Genomic DNA, 25,155 nt, shown 5'->3' with positions numbered 1-25,155 from the left:
AAATAGCTTATAACTTTTCATATTTGTAATCTCGCAGATGAGGCCCAGTGATGGCCATATATTGTAAGTGATACCAATAAAAAATTCTTTTAAATTTAAAAATACGCTTTGTAAACGAAGGGATAAAATTTGTGAAAAAAGTCATTTTAATTCCTTGAAAAACAATTGTATTATGCATTTAATTTGGAATGATACATACCAACATGCATTTTTTGATTGATGAAATGCAAATTCACAGTTACTAAGAAATAATTCATTGATAGGAATTATTGAATTGTTAAGAGAACATAAATCTAACGGGGGGAAGGATAAAATATGGCTTTAAAATGACCTCAATAAAATGAAAGTCATATACACTCACATTTGTGAAAATTGCAACACCATGAAGGACTTACGCGAGTGAGCTGAAATTTTCAGGAAATGCAAAGTAGCGCATGATATGCAAATGATTAGAATTGCAAATCCGTAGCGCATGCGTATGCTGAGCAGCGCCCTCTGAACGGCTGATGGATCCGAATAAATAGACGGCTGTAGCGAGGCGTGTATGGTTATCGGTGGTTATCTGCTAGTGGTAAACGTTAACTCAATCTGTACTTATGCCTCGTCGACGAAAGAGAGCGAGATTTGAACAACTTACAGAGTTTGAACGAGGGAGAATCATCGGCCTTCGTGAAGCTGGATTGTCGTATCGTGCAGTAGCCTCTCGTGTGCAGCGTAACAGCAGCACAGTGATGCGCGTTTGGAAGCAGTGGACGGACGAGTGTCGGACAACTCGGAAATCCGGGAGTGGACCCCGAAATGTGACGTCAGCTCGCGATGATAGACACCTGGTCCGCATGGCGCGGACGGACCGTACAGCTTCCTCTAGACAATTGGCAGCACTGTGGTCAATAGCTACAGGTGTTTCATTGTGTGCTTCATCAATTCGTAGACGTCTGCTGCAGTGTGGACTGCGCGCACGGACTCCTTTATACAGGATCCCCCTAACGCACGACCATCGCCGCCTGCGGCTACAATGGGCCAATCAGCATAGAGACTGGCGTGTTGATTGGCAGCATGTCGTGTTTTCTGACGAATCCCGCTTTAATTTGTGGTACCATGATGACCGCATTCGTGTCAGACGCTATGCCGGTGAACGCCACCTTCCGGAGTGCATTATCGAACGCCACAGTGGACGAACACCCGGAGTTATGGTCTGGGGCGCCATAGCATATCATAGACGATCTCAATTGCTACGAATTGTGGGCAATCTGAACATCAACCGGTATATCCGTGAAGTTCTACAGCCCGAAGCTGTTCCCTTCCTTCAAAGCTTGCCAGGCGCTGTATTTCAACTGGACAATGCCCTCCCTCATACTGCTCGGATTGTTAAATCCTTCTTTGCAGCGCAGCAGGTACAGCTTCTTCCTTGGCCTGCGTGTTCCCCGGATATGTCGCCAATTGAACATGTGTGGGATGTCATTGGTCGGCGTCTTCCTCGTCCTGTTGCGTCTGCAGACGAACTTTGGGTACGCGTACAAACGATATGGAATGCTCTTCCTCAGTCAGACATTCAAACTTTGTTTGACTCCATGCCACGTCGTGTTGCAGCACTTATTGCGGCGTGTGGTGGCCACACAAAATACTGATTCTGATCTCTTGTCCTTGTTTGTTTGCTTTGAACATTTAATCATTTATTTGTACCACTACCACTCAACTGTGTATTAAATTGCATTCAATTATGACGATTCCTTCTTGGTGTTGCAATTTTCACAAACGTGAGTGTAGAATGCTGTGCTAGCGAAACATTTCTGGAACTTTTTCTCAAATGTACTTGTACAGCTCATCTTCGGACAGACAGACGGACAGATGGATGGCTGGCAGGCAGGCAAACGACTTAGATGTGTCAGGATCAAACAAGAGTAAATAGGAAACAATTTTCAGCTTTAAAAAAATTTAATTAAAAAAAAATATTACTTAAAATACATTTAAATTTCAACAAACATGTATACGTAAAAAAGCAAATTTAAAGTTAAAATAATGTGCAAACATATAAAAGATTTCATTTTCGAAATAATCTACAATATCATTTAAATTCAGGTAGCATAAGTAAATCAAGTGCAAAACCAAAACATGAAAATTCACCAATTTAGCAAATTAAAATTAATCTAATTTTTTTTTAAAAAAATGCATAAGTGAATGACTGTTGAGCAGGCAGGATACAGACTTATCAAGGGGAAGTTGCCTCCAAACCTAACTCTTCAATCATTCAATTCGTGTTTCGTCAATCGTGCAAGCAAGGGTAAAAGTCAAAACCAAAAGTAAATACATAGTGAAGAATGTCCAAAAAGAAATACCAACTAAGTGGTACCTTGAGTAATTAGCAATTAAAAATTAAAGGTCTAAAGAAAAATACCAAAAATGAAGAATTTTGAGAAATAAGCAATGTAAATTTAGTATTAAATTAAATTTTTTAAAAATTAAACTTTCCAGAAAAATTAATTTAAAAACCAATGAATTTTTAGAAACCCTTGTCTACAGAAACCTCCCCGACATGAATATGCATATTAATCAAAAAGAAACTAAAAATTTACATTTTTACAAATAAGTTAATATAAGCTGAATTCACTTCTATGATACCTTTTTATTTAGGTCTTTATCGTCACCATTCTTTCGCTGCGTCTATATGTTCTATTATTTCCTATTCGATTATTTTAGTCTAACTACTCGTAGTAACTGCCAAAACCAAAAATCTTAAAATGAACTATGCGATGAGCAAACTGTGCGCCATCTGTTGTTCAACATTGGCAATACATCATTCAGCCGTCCTGCATTCGTCTGGTCTTCCAGACGACACTGCAAATATAAAAGACATTACAAAAGCAAAACAGGAAAGATAATAAAAATAAAGGTTAAATTTTTTAGAGTCCTGATCGTCTTTCAGTTTTAAGAACGTCAAAACGAGCAAGTCTTCAAGTTTCATCTGACACAGAAACAGTAGTTAACGTCTTTAACCACAGTTTCTTCGTCTTTAGGCATCTTCTTGTTCTTCTTAAGGCTTCTTTCTTTCCGTCGTTAATGTTTTTCCGTTAATGTCATTAATGTTAATCTTCAAGCGCCATTTCCTTCATGCAAAAATATACAATTTACTTCTTTTTCTTCTTCAATTTTCTTCTCTCTGTATTAGTCCTAGCAATTAATTATTCCGTTATTTAGAAATTCAGCGCTCGTTGTCGTATAGTTGGGACCTTCGTAACTTCCTTCTTTGACTATGTCGTAAGTGTTCCCTTCTTAACTTTGGTTATTTTGTACGGTCCAAGATATTTTGGTTTTAATTTCAAATGCGGAGCAAACTGTGTTCTTTTTAGAGCTACCAAATCTTCAACTTTGCAAGGTCTTGGTTCTCTTCTCCTTAAATTTGTATGTCCTTCTTATTTTCTTCTTGAATTTTAAATAGCTGTTGCTTTGCATGCTTTCTGAGTTAATCTCCCTTAGCTTCAAAATTTGCTTTATATTCAACTTCGATCATTTCAATCAACTGATCAGTACCTTTAGTAAACATTTTTCTCCCAGAGAGCAGTTCAAAGGGTGTGGTATTTATACTTCGCTGGTATGTCGAGTTAATAGCCTGCTGCAGTTCGTTTGTGTGTTTGTACTATGAGCCAGATTTTCTAGATAACTTTGAAAGAACTGATATGAGAGTCTGATTGATATGTTCGATTTGACCGTTGGCTCTAGACAGCCGGTAGTAATCAAACGATGCTTAATGATTGATAACATATCTCGTGTTGTGGGAATCAATCTGTGAATTTTTATAATTTGTAGAAATCACTCTATGAATTTTTATAAGTTTTAATCTTTCAAATCATTTGAAAATTCAATTAACCAGCGTCTTATGCATTCAAAACTACAGTACGTATATACACATAAAAATTGCAGTTTTCCTTTTTCTTTTGTTGGAATTGCTTCAGTTTAAGACAAATTTTTCAATACATATTACATCATTTTTAGGTAAATCTTTACATTATGGTAACTTGGCGATCTTTTGGCGAAACTTTGGCGACCAACCCTGCTACAGCAACCTACTAGTTTTTTTTTCCCCCCTCAACATTTTTTCCAACAATCTGCTAGCCGAATTACGCTTATGCTAGAACTTTTATGGAACAAAAGTCCTTAATCATGACGAAGATTGCGTGCGAACTTGGGAGAAAATATAGAATCACCCACTGCTTGCCACGTTTTTAAGAATTGCATATACACGGTATCCATGTACACGTCAACCTATTTTCACTTAAAAAAAATCCCAGAATTGCACAAAAATGGCATTGCGCACACTCTTGACTTTATCCATGTACACATCGACCTATTTTCACTTAAAAAGTCAAAGAAAATTTGCAAAAATCCAATTCTTCTTACTCTTGCAAAAAGCGCCAAACAAATAAGTGGGCGATTCTGCACTTTAGCAGCGAAATTGTTTCTAAGTGCTTATTAGCTAAAATCCCCATTGGAATTTTCCGGAAAATGTCATATTACATGTCTCATGATCTCTCATTTCTCTGAGACAAAATAATCTGTGATTCGAATTGTGTACTTCTCAGATTATTGCTAAAGTCCTACTTAGTAACCTTTATCGCCTTACCAAAATGTCGCCAAACTACCTGTTACCATATTCTAAAGATTAGACTATTTTTATCACTTAAATGAAATTATAAAATGATCCACGGAATTTGCAGTAGCGTTTTCTTGAAATAATAAAAGAATTGCTCCTTCAGTTGGCGGGACAGCGGCAACAGACTTGCCTTTTCTTCACAAGAATTAATTAATATTTTTCATAAATTCATATCACTGTTCAATCATTATTCGACTCTAAGATTGTAAATTTGTAAAATTATTCTTCTAATTTAGTAATGCATTTTTAGCTTGTGATATGTTTTCATATATGCAGTCATTTTTAACTTTAAAACTATGCGCTCTATGTCATCTTTTTCTGGTTCATGTTTTCTAGTAGTTTATTTTGTACTGCATCATCCATTTTCTCCATAACTTACACATTTTCCGATTGAATCACTTTCCCGTCTGTGAACTTTCTGATTTCTGTGTAATCTGGATTTTTCTAAAGTTCTCAAAATTGTTTCATATATTCTTTTGCGAAAATCAATGATTACCCCCGAGAAAATTGCAATTATCAGATGCATATTTCATTTTTTCATGCGTCATTAATTTAATCTTGAATAATTATTTGCCTTTCATTCCTAACCTCAAAATATTCAGCTGATTGGAGGATTAAAATGTACTAAATATATAACAGAGACATTAGGAATTTTTTTGAAAGCAAAAGATATGAAAAATGAACAATGCCTTCGCCGGGACTCGAACGACGGATCTCTCGAATACGCGCCGAGCGTGCTGACCACTGCACCACGAAGGCATGCTAAGAAGACGGGAGAAATACCTTATAATATATTATATAAGATTACAAACAAAATAATCACTACATAGTATAAAACAAAGTCGCTTTCTCTGTCCCTATATCACTATGTATGCTTAAATCTTTAAAACTACGCAACGGATTTTGATGCGGTTTTTTTTTAATAGATAGAGTGATTGAAGAGGAAGGTTTATATGTATAATAACATCCATCAAATAGTGGAGAAATACTGTTATTTTTGAGGTTTCTAATGTGATGTCGTAAATAATTACATTTTTTTCGCTTGCATTGCAAACGCAGGCTGAACCCTACGAGATTTATCAAAATAATGTATTAAGTAATTTACACATTGAAAAGGTCTACAGATTTAAAAATTGCGGGACGTAGCGTTTGCGGCGGTGCCGGCCGGGGCGGCGGGAGCGTGCCTATAAATAGCGCGTCGGAGGCCGTAGCACTTTGAATTTAGCAGCGATCGGACGTGTTTATTATCGAAGCTCTCTAGCTTTCAGCGCGACAACGTATCAGTAATTATAAGTAAGTTACGATAAATAATTGTATGATAGTAGTTTTAAAATATAAATGATATTCTATTCTAAGGTTAATTTTTAAATCGCACTTATAGTAATTATAAGTGCATAAGGTTAGATGAGATTAGATTAAATAAAACCATAATTTATGGATCGGAATTTTCTATTAAGATCTTGGTTAAAATTTAGAGTTAAATCAATTTAATATTAGGGAAATTATTTTCAAAAATCGTAATTTAAGGTGAGGTATGTAAGTTCAGAAAAAGATTATGAACTGCAATTCATTGTTAAAATACCCATTAATATTTTTATACCCGTGCGAAGCCGGAGCGGGTCGCTAGTAATTCATAAAATGTAATAAATATACAAAAATACTGAGCATACTAAGCTAAAAACTACTGAAAACTATAATAGCAGAATATACAGGGGTTGGACAAAAATATGGAAACACCTTAAAAAAAACATTTTTCTTTGCTTAATATGGTGTAGGAAACCCGTTGGCATCCAAAACAGATTGCAGTCTTCTCGGAATGGATAAATACAGTTCCTGTATGTTTGCCAAGGGAATATTATACCATTCTTCCTGCAAAACGGTGGCAAGTTCAGATAACGATGTTGGCGGTGGATAACGAGAACGCACTTTCCGTTCCAATGTAGACCACAAAGGTTCGATAATATTCAGGTCTGGTGACTGTGGTGGCCAGGGGAGATGGGACAACTCATTTTCGTGCTCAGAAAACCAGTCCTGGACAATGTGAGCTGTGTGAACAGGGGCTTTGTCGTCTTGGAAGACACCATCACCATCGGGGAACAAAGTTTGTACCATGGGATGGACTTGATCGGCCAAAATGCTCACATAAGTCTTGGCAGTCGTGTGCCCTGACACAGTTATCATGGGGCTAGCAGAGAACCACGATATGGCTGCCCAAACCCTAACAGAACCCCGCCATGTTTCACTCTTGGCAACAAGCAGTCTGGCTTGAGATGGCGTTCTCCAGACGTAAACTCGACCAGAAGTGGGAAACAATGTGAAAGAAGACTCGTCAGACCATATTACTCGCTTCCACTGCTCTATAGTCCAGGCTTTATGACTTAAACACCACCTTTTCCTGTTACGGGCATTAGCATCACTGATGAGTGGCTTCTCAATTGCAGCACGGCCAGCAATTCCCTGTTTATGAAGCTCCCTTCTAATTGTTTTGGTACTCGCAGGGTTCGGTAACACAACATTCATTTCAGCAGTAACTTTTGCAGCTGTGGTCTTCTTATTTTTCGTCACAATTGCCCTTAATGATCGTCTGTCACGATCACTCAGGACACACTTTCGTCCGCGCTGTGATTTAGCAGATAATGTTTTTCCGCTTTTCAAATATGCGAAATAAATCTTCGATACAGTACCTCTTGAAACACTAAACACCTCGGCTACCTTGCTTACGGAAGCACCTACCATACGTGCTCCAACAATTTGCCCACGTTCGAAGTCTGTTAACTCTGACATAATGCACTGACAACCTCACATAACAGTACTCCGACAACAACTGAACTTTTTAGCACATTTACGAAGTTGTATAGGTGGCGTCAGTAGTCAAAAACGCCAGCGCCACCTACATATTTCATTAAAATCAATCTTTCTTTTCAAACATGCATTTCACAAGGTGTTTCCATATTTTTGCCCATCCACTGTATGTTGTACAGTATACTGCATAATAATTACAGGTTCATTGCAATACTCAATACGGCATTTTGGATTAAAACAGAATGATAATTAGATGATAAAGATACATAAGTAGAATGAAAAGAACGTAGAGATAAATCGTTCAACGTATTAAAAGCAATTCGCGATATATCTTCGGACTGAAACTTAATGTTTAGGACTTTGGGAATAATCATTTGTAAAAACGTTTATAAATAAATTTGAATCTAAACGTTCAATAAATGAAATATTTTTCAAAATTGTTCATAAAAAGTATGATGTTTTCGTTTGGAAACTATTAATTTTCTTTTTGTTTTAGGTATACGCTATTCAATGGCAAATGTCTGCGGGTTGCCAGATAGCTGGATTTCTAGGAGTGTTGAGCAGTGAATTATCTGTCTATACTTTAGCCGTCATCACGCTGGAAAGGAATTACGCTATAACCCACGCCATGCACCTCAATAAGAGACTGTCCTTGAAGCATGCTGGGTATATCATGGGCGCAGGCTGGACCTTCGCCTTGATAATGGCTGTACTGCCTCTGTTCGGAATCAGTGACTACAGAAAATTCGCTGTTTGCTTACCATTTGAAACGGAAGACCCTTGGTCCCTTTCTTACGTCGTTTTCCTTATTCTAATCAACGGTGTCGCATTCCTGACCTTGATGGGATGCTATCTCAAAATGTACTGGGTAATACGTGGCTCTCAAGCCTGGAATTCAAACGATTCCAGAATCGCCAAACGTATGGCACTGCTTGTAATAACAGATTTTATCTGTTGGGCACCCATTGCATTCTTCTCCCTGACAGCCGTTTTTGGTGCCAACTTGATATCTTTAGAAGAAGCAAAAGTGTTCACTATCTTCGTTTTGCCTCTGAACAGTTGCGCCAACCCTTTCCTCTATGCTATTTTCACCAAACAGTTCAAAAAAGACTGTGTTCTCATCTGCAAGAGGATAGAGGAGTCAAGAGTGACAAGAGGTATTGGCCGCTGTCGGCATAGTTCAAACTTCTCCAACAGGCATACTCCTGCAAATACTAATTCTGCAGCGGAGAAGAAGAGTGGTGGGACACCAGCTTATGAAAGCCAACCGATATGCCAATGTGGAGCGCACCTCAAAGGGTCCTTCATGGCTAAATATACAGAAGTCCCTCAACAGACAGAAGCTCGCTGGAAGAGCTTAGCCAGAAGGTATCTAATGTTTCAATTCAGTAGGAGAGAAGCAAATATGAACGAGTTCCCAACTAATAGGGCAGCTGCATACGCACACCACAGAACGAGATTAGAGCCACTACAGAAAAGAGGCTCCAGTATCTCGAGTGATAACTTTTCTTCTCGTTCAGATAGTTGGCGGCAGGGGAACTTCCCGCTTAGACTGCTCGAAAAAGGAGCTAGAAGGAATTCTTGGACAGGAAGCACACAGAAGTCATCTCAGGATTCCAACAATTCGTGTAGTCGTCAAGATTCTTCGACCTCTACATTTAGGTAAGTAATAACTTAAGACACAATAACACGCCGAATAAATACTAATTCAGAAGTCAAACAACAAAAATCAGCATTGTGATGTAGCCGTTCCTCAATAGACACTAATGCCGGCTAGCTTTAAAAGGATTTATTAACAGAGCACACAGGAACGGTTACAAACAAAAGAAATATACATAAAAATGAAACATATACCAAATGGAACATCAAACAGTTGAATAACAGAGACATAGTAAACTAACATCATGGCGGCTGGAGTTCGACTGACGTTTTTTCATATCGCCACGAGATGGCGTTTAAATAAAATAGTTCGGTTACAGTTAATGAGTTCATGGCGTGAATAAAATAGTTCAATTACACTTAAATAGGTCTGTTACAGCGTTATATTTTCAAAATTTTCACAGTACTAGTTTCGATGGTTTTACCGAACCACCATCCTCAGCTGCAAAACCGCAAATGAAAAAGATAGGAAATAATGATTAGATAAGAAAGCCTGGACAAGCATATGCAAGTGGCGCCATCTGTTGATGAAACCAGAACTAAAACATAATTTCTTTAAATTTTGCGGTTTTGCAGCTGAGGATGGTGGTTCGGTAAAACCATCGAAACTAGTCCTGTGAAAATTTTGAAAGTATAACGCTGATTTTTGTTGTTTGACTTCTGAATAAGTTGTTCTTAGCATAAGGTATAGCTGATGTACACGGCGGGGGGGGGAGACAGTTCTATATCTCCCATTCTTTTGGGCCAATTGACGAAATTCAACTTGCGTTTTTAATGTCTCGAAAGCGCGACTTAGGATATGTATTATATTTATATATAGCGTTGTTCTACTGTAGGTATTTTGACATAAAATCGGACTTTTTCTGAAATGATATGCCATTTTTTTCCCATATTTCTATGCTACGACTCAAATTATGCCATGCCAAGTTTTGTAAAAAATCGCACGAGTCGTTTTTAAAAAATTAGCTCTCAAAATTTTAGCTCCTCAATGTTAATTGAATTTGATATATATTTATTAATACCTACTTTTTTTAACTTCTTTCTTCTTTTCATATTTCGAAATTTAGGTTCATTTCAAATAAAATTCGCCGATTTTTATGATTTATTTTTTAAATTTGTATTTTTTAATAATTTTTATAAATTTTGTGAAAAATATTTTGAATTATTGCCTATAAAAGTTCTGCCATCATCATAAAGTAGATGAGTTTCTAACCATAAAATTCTAAATTAGAATTTTTTATTCAAAATTTCCTAAGATATACGTGAATTTACGTTTTGGCGCGTTTTGAAATTTGGCGTACTTATTATAAGCGATAATAACAAAAATGTGGTGTACGCACTTTGTTAAAATCATTTGAAAGTATGAACGATGACTTTTTCCCCCGCTCGTGCACAAAGAAGAAAGGCAAAGGAAAATAGGTTGCTATAAACTAAGAAAGTCTCCCCGTGAATTATTCTTGGCGCAAATTGAAAAAAATTCGCCAAGATAAATTTTTTAATTTCTCACCAAAAATTACCAAATTTAATATCTAGGCATAATTTGAGTCGTAGAATCGAAAAATGGAGAAAAATTGGTATGTTATTTCAGAAAAAGTCCTATTTAACGTCAAAATACCTATGTTAGAACAATGCTGTATATAAATCTAATATATATATATCTTAAGTCGCGCTTTCGATACACGGAAAACGCAATTTGAATTTCGTCAATGGGACCAGTAGAAAGGGAAACATAGAACTGTCTTTTTGGTGGGGGCGCAGTGTACCAGTGATCCACAAATATTAGAAAAAGTAAAATTGTGATAATTCGAAAAGGAGATATAATAGCACGGTATGGGTTTCACGGAAATGTGCAGCTTGTTAGTTGAAATATGAGGGACACCCATTAGTCACCATGGGTCACCGGTTAACGTTCCCACATGCTGAGCGCCGCCTGAGATAACCACTGACCTGACTTTGTTGTAAAAGTCTTACAGTGTTAATAGTCATCCTGGTAGAAGGGAAAGTTTCGCCTTCTCATAAAACATCGAGGCACGCGGCAAAAGCTTAAAAGCATAATGGCCAAACTAGAAAAAATGGGCATAGACCTCTGCAGGCCGGAATAGGGCACATGCAATAAACACAATTGGCATAAAAGCATCTTACAACTATGAAGTCTCTAGATGGTTGCAGGGCCAGGGTAATACCCGAGTAGTCATAGAAAGCCGTCCGGGTGCCCTGTCCTGCTGTCACCTGTCACCTGTAAAAATATACATATAAATATTGCATGGGCATACAAGGCCTGTGTATAAGCATAGATATGTCGATTACAATCATTGTCTTGTACAAGTTACATATGATAGATACCTAAAATCATGACAGCTATGTGTACATTTAAACATTATATGAATTCATATTTACAATACTTTTACTGAGATAATCAAATTAAACTTGTAATTCATTTAAACATTGACCGGATTTTCAATATCATTTAAACTGCTTTACAATATTATTTTTATCGAGTACAGTAAGACCCCGCTTAATGCGGGGGATACGTTCCATCAAAGTAGAGCGTAATGCGAAACAGCGCTAAACGAGGCTATATTTACATGTAAATATTGGGGTTAGGGGAAGATGGCTAGGAAATTGGTTAGGTATTAAATTTAAAAAGTATGTTTTTTTAATAAAAATAAAACCAAACATTTATTTCTTAAAGCCCAAATTAATACCACATTATTATTTCTTGCAAAAATAAAAACAAAATATAAATAACAAAACGAATATTCTTAAAAAAAAAAAACAAATAAAATTCTCAGTCAGTCATATTTAGTTAGCCTTCCGCGTTTTCAGTGTTCTGCCTTTTTGTGACAAAAGCATCTAATGTTGTTTGCCTTTTTCTTTTGCGTTGTTCTCTTAAAAGTTCTTCATAAACGGATAGAGCATCTCTAACACCACGCCTTACTTTTGAGCTGCTGTCAAAATTCGGATCATTTTCAATGAATTGATCCATTATTTCAGTTATGGTAGACAAACTCCTTTTTACAAACGCCATCGAAAGTTCTTTTTGCTCTTCTTCTGAATCACTGCTGTCAACATTTTTGTTTTCTTCTTGTTCAGTTAATTCCTTGAGCTCATCATTAGAAAGACTAGCCGCTGCTTCTTGAATTATTTCTTCGACATCTTCCACATTTACCCCTTCAAAATATGTCTGTACAATACCGCACCAAACAAGAAATACAAGTACACTCTTTCGGATATGTATTTGAAACCTATCGCTGCATAATATTTCGGGGAATCCCCGTATGCTGCGAGCGATTTCGTGGAATCCCCGGGTTGAAATAAAAGAGCGCTAAACCGAAACAGTGCTAAACGAAACAGCGTTAAGCGGGGTCTTACTGTACATACAAACTGGATAGTAATATGCTTACATTACAATAGTTTTGCTCTTAAAGTCCTGTTATTATTCTACGGGGTGAGCTATTTTCCTAGTGTCGATATTCAGTTGTAGTATTTTGAATTGCTATTAAAATTATGCTGCGAAGATACAATTCTCAAGAGAGGGGGAGAATTTCTTAGTATCTTGCTGAGCAAAGCCTGATTACCTCCTCTATTTTAGTTTTCGTCTGCTTGTTGCCGCGGGTATTCTCCGCCCATTGCGGTCAGTATTCACTGCTTGGCATTTTTAAATGCAGTTTATCGGTTTGTGGGCAATTGAAGAGGAAGTGATGTGCATCACCTACCGCACCACATTCACACAAATCTGATGCTCGTATGCCGAATCTCTTAAGATGATGTGGGAAGGGACCATGGCCAGTGTAGAATTGAGTTTGTGCTCCGCTGTATGTATTAACTGAGCACGTGACTTTTGGAAAGAACTTGTAGGCTCTCCTCCCTGTGCTTTCCCTTCCCCATTCTTGTAAAAGGATACTGAGCGTGGTTTTTTTTAAATAGGACTGTGGAACACTTACCGCGTTTTCCAATCTACTGTAGTCATTGGCAGCAGATTTCGCAAGCAGGTCCGCCGCTTCGTTGCCAGTAATACCCACATGAGCTGGAACCCAGATCAGGATAGGTCTGTCATCTGGTAGGATACTTAGAAGAATTTTCTGAATATCTTGCACGTTCCCACATACTAACAATCTAAGACAAACTGAGCCACACAGCCGACCCATGGAGGTAGGAAAGGGAGGAGGGGCCATTCCGCGCTAGAAGTGAAGCACTACTTTGAAGCTTGGGTCACCAGACGGGGTGTTCTTTGTTTACATTCAGAAGCTCGCTTGACAAGATTCTGATAGTATTTCGACACACGACAGTTCCATAGAAATCGAAAAAGGGACACTCTCGCATGAAAGAAACATTCATAGTGTAATGGATAATAGCAATTTGTATAGTTTACTGACATTTACGCAAAAATCACATCTTGGTTATTTTTCGATAACTAACAACAGCGATTTTGATTATGAATTTGTTTTATAAAATTCTAAGCTGTTGCACAACAAAAATATAGATTTTAAGAAAATTGCTAAAAGAGATCTGCCAAAATTTATTTTCTAGAAGATTTGAAAAGTTTGAAACTTGATGGCTAAATGTAAATATAAAATTATGTATGTTAAAATATTTGTAATTAGGCACATAGGTCAGATTAAGTTTTTATTAAATAGAGTAACGCATGCCAGGGCTATCTGCCTAAAAAGAGAGATGCCATCGTGGAGGAATTTTGAAATTTGAGTGGGTATTAAAAATAATACTTATAATTTTCATTCAAATTATATTCATATATATTTTTTATGTAAAATTTTCGGGTGTATGCTAAATTACTGTAAATTACTTTACACGAAAAATATAGTGAATGCACATAAATTAAAGATTTGCACATGCCGGAAATGATAAATTGGAAATATGTATGGGTATTTATACATGTGCTTGCAAAAAGCATGTATCTGCCTTTGACAAAATACTTAAATATTCATTAAATTATTTATAAATGTATTTGAAATGAAGAATTTATTCACTTATAAACAACTGTGAAGAAATCTAATGATTAAATGTATCTAATTTATAATGATTATAAATATTATCTAAATATATAATAACCTTAATATTGAATTGTAAACATAAATTGCAATCCTGTTAACAAATACGTTATAAAACTATTTAAGCAAGAATTGTTCGTATTGGAAAGCAATCTGTTAAAAGGTATTGTAAAGCAAATGCTATGAGATGCGCACTTAAGAACGTAATAAAGAGTTTTGGAATATGTATTGTTGAAATGAAGGGTAAAAAAAAAAAAAAAATCTGATAAGTATAATTAAAAGAATTATTCCCCTTTACATTTTATAATAACTCAGTTACAAGTTTTAAATAATACTTAAAAAAAAAAAAAAAAAAAAAAAAAAAAAAAAAAAAAAAACTTATTTTATTCCCTTTCAGAAATGTTCAGAGAAAGTCAAATACTATTTAATACCTATTTAATTATTAGGAATTAGCGAAATACTTATTTAAAGTATTTCGCTAATTCCTAATAATTCTCTAATTTAAAATGAACCGAATAGAGCATTAATTATAAATTGACTTACATTTTTCGATTTAAAAGAAGCCATGTCATATTTAAGAAAGTATTTTAGGAAGAAGCTCTATAAATAGAAAAGAAATAATGCATAATTTTAATATTAATAATACAATAAACTTTGATGTTAATTTTTGTACCTTAACCGAATAAAATCGAATTACCTTAATTTTATTTTCTAATGTAATTAACGAAAACTTGTGAAAATATTTCATTCAAATTAAACGATTCTGAGAAAACTGTCCTGTGAAAAGTATGGCATTTAATTCCGTTCAGAATGAAATGTTCAGAATGAAATGTTGTTTAAAAATATGTTGTTTTCACATACTTAGGACTCTGAAGTGTTGTAGAAAAAGAAAATATATACATTTATATGTATATTTGCGACGTAATTACAAAATATTTACAACCGAACGCGTCAAATCCCATAGAACTCAATGGTAAATGACCCAGTGTTTTGGTCACCACGTAGGGATCGCCGGTGCTTCAGAGCAGGGTACGGAGAAACTTGTTTAGGGCGACTCCATCTTACTTCCTACTTCCATGAGCCGACCCGTAGGGCACCAAGCAAAGTCCTATACTTGGTCTAATCAAGATCAACTGGATCGGCCCCTCAGTGGCGCACTTAGCAACGCAGCTTTCAGCTGGAATTCTAATTGTAATATTTTATTGTGTCTCCGATATTTGGTACGAATTCATAATTTGGTTAATTTGTTTACATAAATTATACCACAAAATCTGACTTGCTATTAATAATTGAGGCTTATTATGTACATTATTTGAACATATTCAGTTATGTGACTACTGCATAATAAGCACTTAGTCACATAAAATTGCACTGCATAGTACATGTAGTCATTATTACATTTCACAATATCACAGAATCACATATTAGTCACATTGCAATAGGAAATCGAGTGAGAACAGAAAACAACTCTAACAAATACAAATAATGATTCTTATAACAATCCAGATAATCATAAGTAAGTAAATATTCATAATAATTATATGTAATATTATTCGCATTTATATTGCATTGGAAATTCCATAATGATGGCATATTCACATAACAGATTTTGGTATATATTCATTCTAATTAATCTTGTGTATAAACTAAACAAACTGTAAGAATCTCATGCAAAGAATTACTTATGATATTAAAATATCTATATATAAAATGACAGTTGAAGATAACACTGGAAGGGTTACAGCCGAAAACATCGCGGACGAAAATGTCGCGAAGAAAAAACGCAAGGCGAAAACGTCGTGCTACAAAACATCGCGTGAGAAAACATCGCAAAGAGAAAACATCGTGGTACAAAACATCGTCGTCGAAAATAAAGCGGTTCAAAAACTTCGCATTTTAAAAACATCGCCGTCGAAAATATCGTGGTTAAAAAATAAAGTATCTACAAATCATCGCATAACAATAACATCGACGACATGCTTTTTTTCAGGCTTTAATAACTGTAAATGGATATTCCCATAATGATTTGTGAGCGCAAGATGGAAAGAAGGATCATTTTTACTTTCATATTTTTTATTAGCTAATAAATTTTTGCTGAGAAATTAAGAAGGAAACTTAAGCATAGAAAATATATATAGCACTTAATACAATTTTAAACCGACATAGTTAACTAACAAAGGCCGTTAATAAATCATTTTTATAAAGTTTTTACTGGTAATTTTTCATGAAAAGTATAATCTGTACGTTGCATTTAATTTTCTGTGCCTTCTTACTTTTTCAGCAAAAATTTATTAGTTATTAAAAAAATGTGAAAGTAAAAATTATTCTTCTTTACATCTTGCGCTCACAAATCATTATGGAAATATCCATTTACAGCTATTAAAACTGGAAAAATGCATGTCTACGATATTATTCTCATGCTATAATTTGTAGATACTTTATTTTTTACTACGATGTTTTTAAACTGCGAAGTTTTTGAACCGCTTTATTTTCGACATCGATGTTTTGTACCACGATGTTTTAGGACTGCGACGTTTTCTCTTTGCGATGTTTTCTCCCACGATGTTTTGTAGCACGACGTTTTTGCCTTGCGTTGTTTCCACCGCGACGTTTTCGTCCGCAATGCTTTTGCCGCGATGTTATCGGCGGACACCCACTGGAAGTCCACATGAGCATGCATGTAAAACAAATTTCTATTTGGTACATTATGATCTTAATTCTGTACATTGTATAACAATATTTCTTACATTTATTCTAATGTACTGATTTGGACGTTGAAATTCTTGCTAAAGAATACTATGCATAATATTAAATTCCTTTTCTGATTGTGGCTTTTATTTACATGTATTTGAATTGGTGTGCTTACGCAATTATTGTATATGTAAGATTACCCTCAATTAGAACATAGTAGAGCACGACTTAAACATAACTAAACTACTTTATTTTACTAATATGAAATAAAATGAAAGAAAACTTAAATTAAGGTGAAAGTGAGTAGTACAGCTGAGCTGGTAACTTCACAATTAAAAGTAAGTCCAAACAGGATTCGATTCATGTAGTGATGAACATTTTTCACGCACTATTAGTCCTCAATATATACGTTCGAAAGGCACGTCTGCCCTCATATGGCTAGCTCGATATAATCATTTCAGCTTGGCTACAGGAAACTTGAGATTTTAAAGAAACACGTCTGTTTCCCACCAACTCTTGGAGAATCTGCAAGTCGTCTGCTTGCCTCCGTTCCTTTCCTCGTCTCGAAGCTATCTGAGCGTGGTTTGGATTGCTCCGCGCTGTGCTCATTTCATGGACCTTATAAGAAAAGTCCATGGCTCAGGTTCTCTTATGAGATCAATGGCTCAGTTGCGGTGACGTCACGCCTTGCTGGGTAGAAGTAGAAGGAGAGGGAGTTGAAGAATATGCTCTCACATACATTAATAATATTTATATATTCATTATTCAAAACTCATAATTTGGAAACAAATTATAGACAGTTTTACAATCACAAATAATTCTTATTCAAATAATCTAAATAAAACAAATTTGTACTATCGATGTGCTCCTAATAATTCCATAGGTTAATATGAGTTTATAAGGTATTTCTCCCACTTCCCTAGTGTGCCTTCGTGGTGTAGTGGTTCTGCACGCTGGGCCGGTATTCCAAAGATCCGTGGTTCGATTCCCGGCGAAGGTGGTTGCTAACTTTTCATCTTTACTACTTCCCATTAACCTAATGACTCTACAAGTGGCGCCCGAACTAAAAGGATTGTGGATGATGATTCTCCACACCCAGGATTTGGCGACTAGGTCCCTTAAAACCCTAGTCGCCCTTTAAAAAAGGGGAGTATATAAGGTATTTCTCCCACTTTCCTATCGTCCTTCGTGGTGTAGTGGTTCTGCACGCTGCACGCTGGGCCGGTATTCCAAAGGTCCGTAATGCGATTCCCGGCGAAGGCGGTTGCTAATTTTTCATCTTTTCTGCTTCCAATTAACCTAATGACTCTACAAGTTTAGTTCCATTTTGGTCCCTATACGTGTTCGAATTTTTAAGCGTACATCTTGAGAATGATCGTCGCTCACTTCCTTATGGAAACGTCATTCTCTGGCCTCGATGTTAAAAAATCTCGTGTATTTCGGTGAAAACCGCGTAGTGCTACTGTCTATGTTTTTCTAATTATTAAATGTTCACTTTTTTCTGTTATTTTTGGATCACCGGGTATTTAGATATAATGGAAGTTTAGAATAATAATCAGTTCTGTTTGCTTACTTTAATAATCATATCTCGTCTTCTATTTTTATGGGCATAGCATTTATGAAATAAATCAATTATTTCAAAACAAAATTCGGAATAAGAATAAACCGATATGAAAGAAACATGACTGTAATTGGAAACTCTGAATTTTATTATAAAAATAAAATTCGAGATTACAATTGCTGGAACATCCTAAAATTTTCTGACTTTGGTCTTAGAAATATCTTTAACAGACACTTTCAAAATGCTGAAGGTCTACACTTAGTGCATTTGTCTGACATCACTTCACAATTTCTTATTTCCTTTCTGAACTGCCCACCAGCGGCCGAGCGGTAAAGTCGCTGAACACTGGTAGTTCGGTCCGAGGTTCGAATCCCGCGAACGGGCTGGCTGCATGGGTGTTTTCGTGGTTTTCCCCACGTGTAACGTGTATACGAGCCAATTTCCCTTAGAAAGTCCTCCACGAAGGCATCCCTCCCCTTAGGCAGATAGCCCTAGTGTGCTTTGCCATAATTGAATACACATACATACACATACCTTTCTGAACTGTTGATCGTTATAAAAATATACCTTCCTGGTGATCTTTGAAAATCTCTAAAAGCGCAACTATAAGTCCAAACTGCGAAATTTAAATACTGTTTCCTACATATGCGTGTCGCTGTACAAAGGGCTCATAGATATGCGTGCAGCTGAATAAAGTACTTAATGATTTATAAAGTGATAATTTTTCACCTTAGCAAATTTGAAATAAAAAAAAGGTATTAAATTTCTGCACTGTAGAAAAGCTGGTTTATCATTAAGCTACTTCAGTTAAAATATGAAGAAATAAATTTTTTGTTTTATTATTCTGTTAGGAGTTAGGCATAGAAATATTTTGGTACAACTCTGATATACGCCCTAATTTCACCAAATGTGGCGATATATGTTCTGCGCTGGTTTTTGGCGCGATTGCGTGTTCTATGGCAACCCTGTTGACGTTGAACAATCTTTCGCTGGAGCAAAGAATCTCTAAGGAGAAGAATGAAAGCTTCCATAGACGCAATGTAAACCTGTTTCGCCTCTGCGCCGCTGTAACGAAGAGCCACAGCTAGACGGTGAAACAACAGCGCAGGGTGGAATTTAAACAGCGCAGTTTGAGGAGATAGTAAATTTTTTACTTTAAAATAACTCAAAATGTTTTATTTTCATACATTTCTGGAGTTTTATGAGCAAAAGGATGTTAGTTGGAATTTTGGGCGAATTATAGAAATCCTGGCCAATTTTTACTTTCAATTTAAACAGCGAGCCATACGAAGATAAAATTTAAATGAAATAAATTTCTTAATTCTTTTCTTCTGTAAACTTAAAAAGGGGAGAAAACACATGCTATACAAAACGTAAGAAATTTTTATGAATCCATAGTTAAAATTTTACAGTGAAATTTTAAAAGGAAAATTTGCAATAACTAGCTGAAACAGAAAAAATAATTAAAGACAATTAAATGCACCCCTAAATAAATCGAAAACACTGAAATACATTATAATTATCCGACAACAACTTTAAAAACAAATTACCATGAAAACTTTTAGACAATTATTTGGAATGACCATTGTGAAAACCAAGAGCAAAGTTTTCACCCAATAGTCAAAACAATTTCACGTACAGCATTACATTTAAAAAGTCTCTAAAAGAATTTCACATAACTAAAACCAAGTATCTCTGACTACAACAACAAAGAACCTTTTCTAACAACGTGGTAAAAGATTGCTAATATGGCCGACGGCATGCTGCTTTGTCGTCTCCTGATGTTATTTCGCACATGCGCAGTGAGCTATGGAGGGTGGATAGCTTTGGGTTGGTTTGCCCCTTTAAAGTAAGCTTCAGAGATATACATAATGTGTCTCTTCGGTCTGACGGAGCCACATTTGCCTCGAGGAGCCTTTACTTCTTCTCCTTAGAGATTCTTTGGCTGGAGCTCGTTGATTCGCGTCTGTGTCTTCTGAGAAGATGGAAGGGAAAGATAAAATGGTAGAAGTTGTTGAATTGAAGTTCGGCAAAAGGAAATATCATTGTGGCCATCCTGTTGAGGGGTAGTGGGTATTTGGAGGTGTGGAAAAGAGGGTCTGGGAGATTATTTTTAATGGCTGTGCATGATAGAAGTAGGGATTCGTGATTTTATTTATTTGTGAACCATAGTATGAATTTTCTGGAGTGTATCTGACTGTCATGTAAATACAATAGTGATTACGTGGCGGCATGTTAAAGGCGGTATGAAATTGGTATTTCTGCTGCTCGAATTCATGGTAAATGCATTTTATTTTATTCTTGTTCTTATTTTGTAGAATGTTATGTTCATTGGTTATTTAGTATGAATTTCTGTCATTATTGTTGTTTTTGAAACAGAACGCTGTGTACATGGTATTATTTGAATTTTTTGTTATTATGCTATTTTATTAAAGCGAGGTGTGCGTAAATCGTAGATTCGTTTCTTGCCTAAATTGTGCAATTCGTAGATGTTTTTTTAAGTTTAAACAGGATGCTGTGTACACGGTATTCTTTGAAATTTATTGTTGTTATGTTAATTTATTAAAGCGAAGTGTGCGTAGTTCGTAGATTTGTTCGTTGCCTAAATTGTGCAATTCGTAGATGTTTTTTTAAGTTTAAACAGGATGCTGTGTGCATGGTATTCTTTGAAATTTATTGTTATGTTAATTTATTAAAGCGAGGTGTGCGTAGTTCGTAGATTCGTTCGTTGCCTACATTGTGCCATTCGTAGATGTTTTTTTAAGTTAAAACATGTCGCTGTGTACATGGATTCTTGTCAAATATTTTTGGTAAGAAACTTTACGTTTTTGCTATCTAAATTTTTTGTTTTTGTTTCGGATTTTTAGCTTAAATCGTGTGTTCAAAACGCAGTTTTTGCATGTGCGAAAATCGCGTTTTTGGAGACATTTTAGGCTTAAAGTTCGAAATATAGACAAAAAATTTAGATAGCAATATGGCAGCGTGAATTGGCGAGAAATTTGGCGCGACTTGAGGGCGCATATCAGAGTAGTTCCAATATTTTAAAATTCATTTATTGTACTGTTTCATCAGTCTTTTTATATCAACATTCTGAAAAGCTGAATGTACACCGCGCAAAAAAGGTGGTAGGGACAGTTCTATATCTCCCTTTCTACTAGGCCGATTGACAAAGTTCAAATTGCGTTTTTCATGTTTCGAAAGCGCGGCTTAGGATATGTATTACATATATATATAGCATTGTTCTAATGTAGGTATTTTGACACAAAATCGGTATTTTTCTGTAATCATATGCCAATTTGTTTTTCGTATTTCGATTCTACCACTCAAATTCTGCCTAAATGCTAAATTTTGTAAAATTCGCGGCAAAATTTACGGAGAAATTCAAAAATTTATCTTGGTGGATTTTTCTTTCACTTTGCGCCAAAATTAATTCACTTGGCGAACGTTTTAATTTGTAGCAACCTATATTCCTTTCCTCTTTTTCGTTGTAAACAAGTGGGAAAAAGTCATCGTTCATACATTCAAATAATTTTAACAAAGTGCGTAAATTACATTTGGCGCTATTATCGCTTATAACAGATATGCCAAATTTCAAAACTCGCCAATATGTAAATTCAGGTATATACTAGGAAATTTTGAATAAAAAATTCTAATTTTTTTGCATTACTTTAAGATGAGGGTAAAAATTTTCTAGGCTATAATTCACAATTTTTTTTTCAAAAAATTTATAAACATTATTTAAGAATACAAATTTAAAAATTAAATGATAAAAAATGGGAGAATTTTACTCAGAATGAACCTAAATTTCGAATTCTGGAACAAGGCATCAAGTAAGTTTAATTTAAAAAAAATATTAAATAAATATATAACAAATTCAATTAACATGCGTGAGCTAAAATTTTGAGAGCTAATTTTTTAAAAAGGACTCGAGCGATTTATACAAAACTTGCCAGTTTGCCATAATTTGAGTGGTAGAATCGAAATATGGAAAAAAATTGGCATGTCACTTGAGAAAAAGTCCGATTTTGTGTCAAAATACCTACTTTAGAACAATGCTATGTATAAATTTAATACATATCCCAAGTCTCGTGACTTAGGATATCTATTAAATTTATATATATTTTCGACACATGAAAAACCCAAGTTGAATTTCGTCAATCGGCCCAGTAGAGTGGAAGATATAGAATTGCTTCATTCTCCCCCCCCCCCCCGCAGCGTACTTTTAATAGCAATATTTATTTCTTATTATTTCCTCAAGCATTTTTGTAGTTATTTAATTTTTGGCATTGCGAATATGTAGAAGCAAAATTAATGCATTTATTAATCTTAAATTGAATGTCAGTATTTTTTGCTATTAAATATAATTACAACTAATGTTATTGTAATGTGTCTAGAATAAGCCTTTTTCTAAACCGACTGCGTAGGAAGATGCAGGATGAATTTGAACCTCCTCTTGTTATTGTATGTCATGTATGTCAACCTCCTCTTGTTTATTTAAATACTATGCCTTATATTTGAATAGGCTTTCCCGATCCAGTGTCAGCAGCGATGCTTCCAGCTCTCGACCTGGCTGTAGCTTAAAAGAAAGAGCAGCGTCTGTTAGCACCTACAGGAAAGCAGCTGCTGGTACGAATGGAGATATACCGGCACGTTTCGTCCGTGGCGTCACTATTTCAAACTTGCGCGAGAAGCCCAGGCTGTGCCGGCAAGGTGCTGTCATGGAAGAAGCCTCTCATATTCCCAGAGCCCCTTTGTATAGGGGTGGACCCACTGAGACTGCGATTCTGAGAAAGTCGCCTACTGTTACGCCTGTGGTGAAGAAAGGCGTTTGTGCAACTTGCGGAAGACGAGAGACGTTGCCTTCGTTGAGGTAGGTCATTAATATCTTGCCATTTGCTCTCTCATATCCTTAATTTCTCTTATATCCTCATTCCCCCCGGGGGTCGACGTAGAGAATTCTGCGAAGCTACTGGCTAGGATCTGTACCTAGGCAGTCTCGGCCACGGGGGTATAAAATTTATGAACTTGGTGGTTCTGAAGGCTCTGGGAAAGGTCACTTATTGGCCGGCCTCGGAGTCTGGCATGTCCTAGCGCGGCGTGGTGCTAGTAACCCCCCGGGGTCGCTGGGTAATGTCCCGCTGCGACGGGCTCGCCCGAGCGACTGGCAGGAGCAATTGACGACCGGTGCTGCCTGGTGTCATATCCAGGTGTTGCGCGGCTCTACTGGAGGGTAATAGTGGAGGTTGAACCTCCACGACGTGCCCAAAGGTAGAGTCGACCTGTAGTGAGATTAAGTTTCCTCGGAGCAGGGCAGCTGAAATACCATAGTTATATCCTCATGGAAAAGGGATGAATTTGCGATTTATGATAGCCCTGTAGCTCTTGAGGATCGAAAGAGAAACCATGAGATAAAAACAGACTTGTTTATTTGAAGACCAAATTATAGAGTCTGTGGCTTCCCTTTGGAAACCATGAGAGAAAAAAGAATTGTTTATCTGGAGATCCAGTTATAGAGTCTGTACAATGGCGTAGCTAGGATTCCAGCGCCCGGGGACAACTGAAGAATTCGCGCCCCCTTTCTGTGTGCCAAGAATGGAAAACATTTCATTAAAAAATTTCGTAGCATCAATTTGGCGCCGCCTCGATGCTGGGCCCGGGGACAGATGTCCCCCCTTGCCCCCACCCCAGCTACGCCACTGAGTCTGTGGGTTCTCTTTGGAAGCTATAAGATAAAAAAAAGAATTGTTTATTTGGAGATAAAATTATGGGTCTTATGGGTTCTTTTTGGAAACCATGAGATAAAAAAGAATTGTTTATTTGGAGATCAAATTATAGGGTGTGCAGGTTCTCTTTGGAAACGATGAGATAAAAACAATTGTTTATTTGCAGATAAAATTATGGGTTTTTTTGGGTCTTATGGGTTCTCTTTGGAAACCATGAGATAAAAAAGAACTGTTTATTTGGAGATCCAGTTACAGAGTCTGTAGCTTCTCTTTGGAAACCATGAGATAAAAAAGAATTAATTGTTTATTTGGAGATCAAATTATAGAGTCTGTGGGTTCTCTTTGGAAACCATGAAATAAAAAAGAATTGTTTATTTGGAGATCCAGTTATAATCTGCGGGTTCTCTTTGGTAAGATGGAGGAGCGAATTCTCGCTATAAATATTAAAGAATAAATACTGCAGAAGAAGGTTCAAATAACCTTTATAAGGTATTTCTCCCACTTCCCTAGCGTGCCTTCGTGGTGTAACGGTAGCACGCTGGGCCGGTATTCCAGAGGTCCGTGGTTCGATTCCCGGCGAAGGCGGTTGCATATTTTTCATCTTTTCTGCTTCCAATTAACTTAATGAATCTACAAGTGGCGCCCGAACTAAAAAGGTTGTGGATGATGATTCTCCACACCCAGGATTTGGCCACTAGGTCCCCTAAAACCCTAGTCGCCCTTTAAAAAGGGGAGTATATAAGGTATTTCTCCCACTTTCCTAGCGAGCCTTCGTGGTATTGTGGTTCTGCACACTGAGCCGGTATTTCAGAGGTCCGTAATTCGATTCCCGGCGAAGGTGGTTGCATATTTTTCATCTTTTCTGCTTCTAATTAACCTAATGACTCTACACCTTTTTATTTGAACTAAAATAAACTGATGCACGCACTTGGTGTTCGCAAATTCACCTTCACTTGTGGCTAACTAAATTAACAGAAAATAAAAATGTAAAATGCACATTAAATTAAGATGGCTACGACTGGCTCCTTAGCTTAACTAAACATTAAATCGTCTGCACACTGC

The 25,155-nt window shown here is 36.3% G+C and overlaps 1 protein-coding gene across 1 annotated transcript in view; it reads left to right on the top strand.

Annotated features, from left to right (window-relative positions):
* The window catches only part of LOC118184723 (uncharacterized), a 585,346-nt gene that overhangs the window by 545,511 nt on the left and 14,680 nt on the right, over positions 1-25,155 (top strand). The window contains exons 17-18 of the mRNA XM_085812207.1: positions 7,947-9,112; positions 22,893-23,240. Coding sequence (XP_085668333.1) covers positions 7,947-9,112; positions 22,893-23,240 — 1,514 coding nt within the window. The remainder of the gene's footprint in view (positions 1-7,946; positions 9,113-22,892; positions 23,241-25,155) is intronic.

This window comes from Stegodyphus dumicola, chromosome 2 (genome assembly GCF_044657685.1).
Source record: "Stegodyphus dumicola isolate Sdum_Otavi_A_Nest chromosome 2, ASM4465768v1".
Classification (NCBI taxonomy): domain Eukaryota; kingdom Metazoa; phylum Arthropoda; class Arachnida; order Araneae; family Eresidae; genus Stegodyphus; species Stegodyphus dumicola.
The sequence above is the reverse complement of the archived record's forward strand: the minus strand, read 5'-3'. Positions and strand labels throughout refer to the sequence as shown.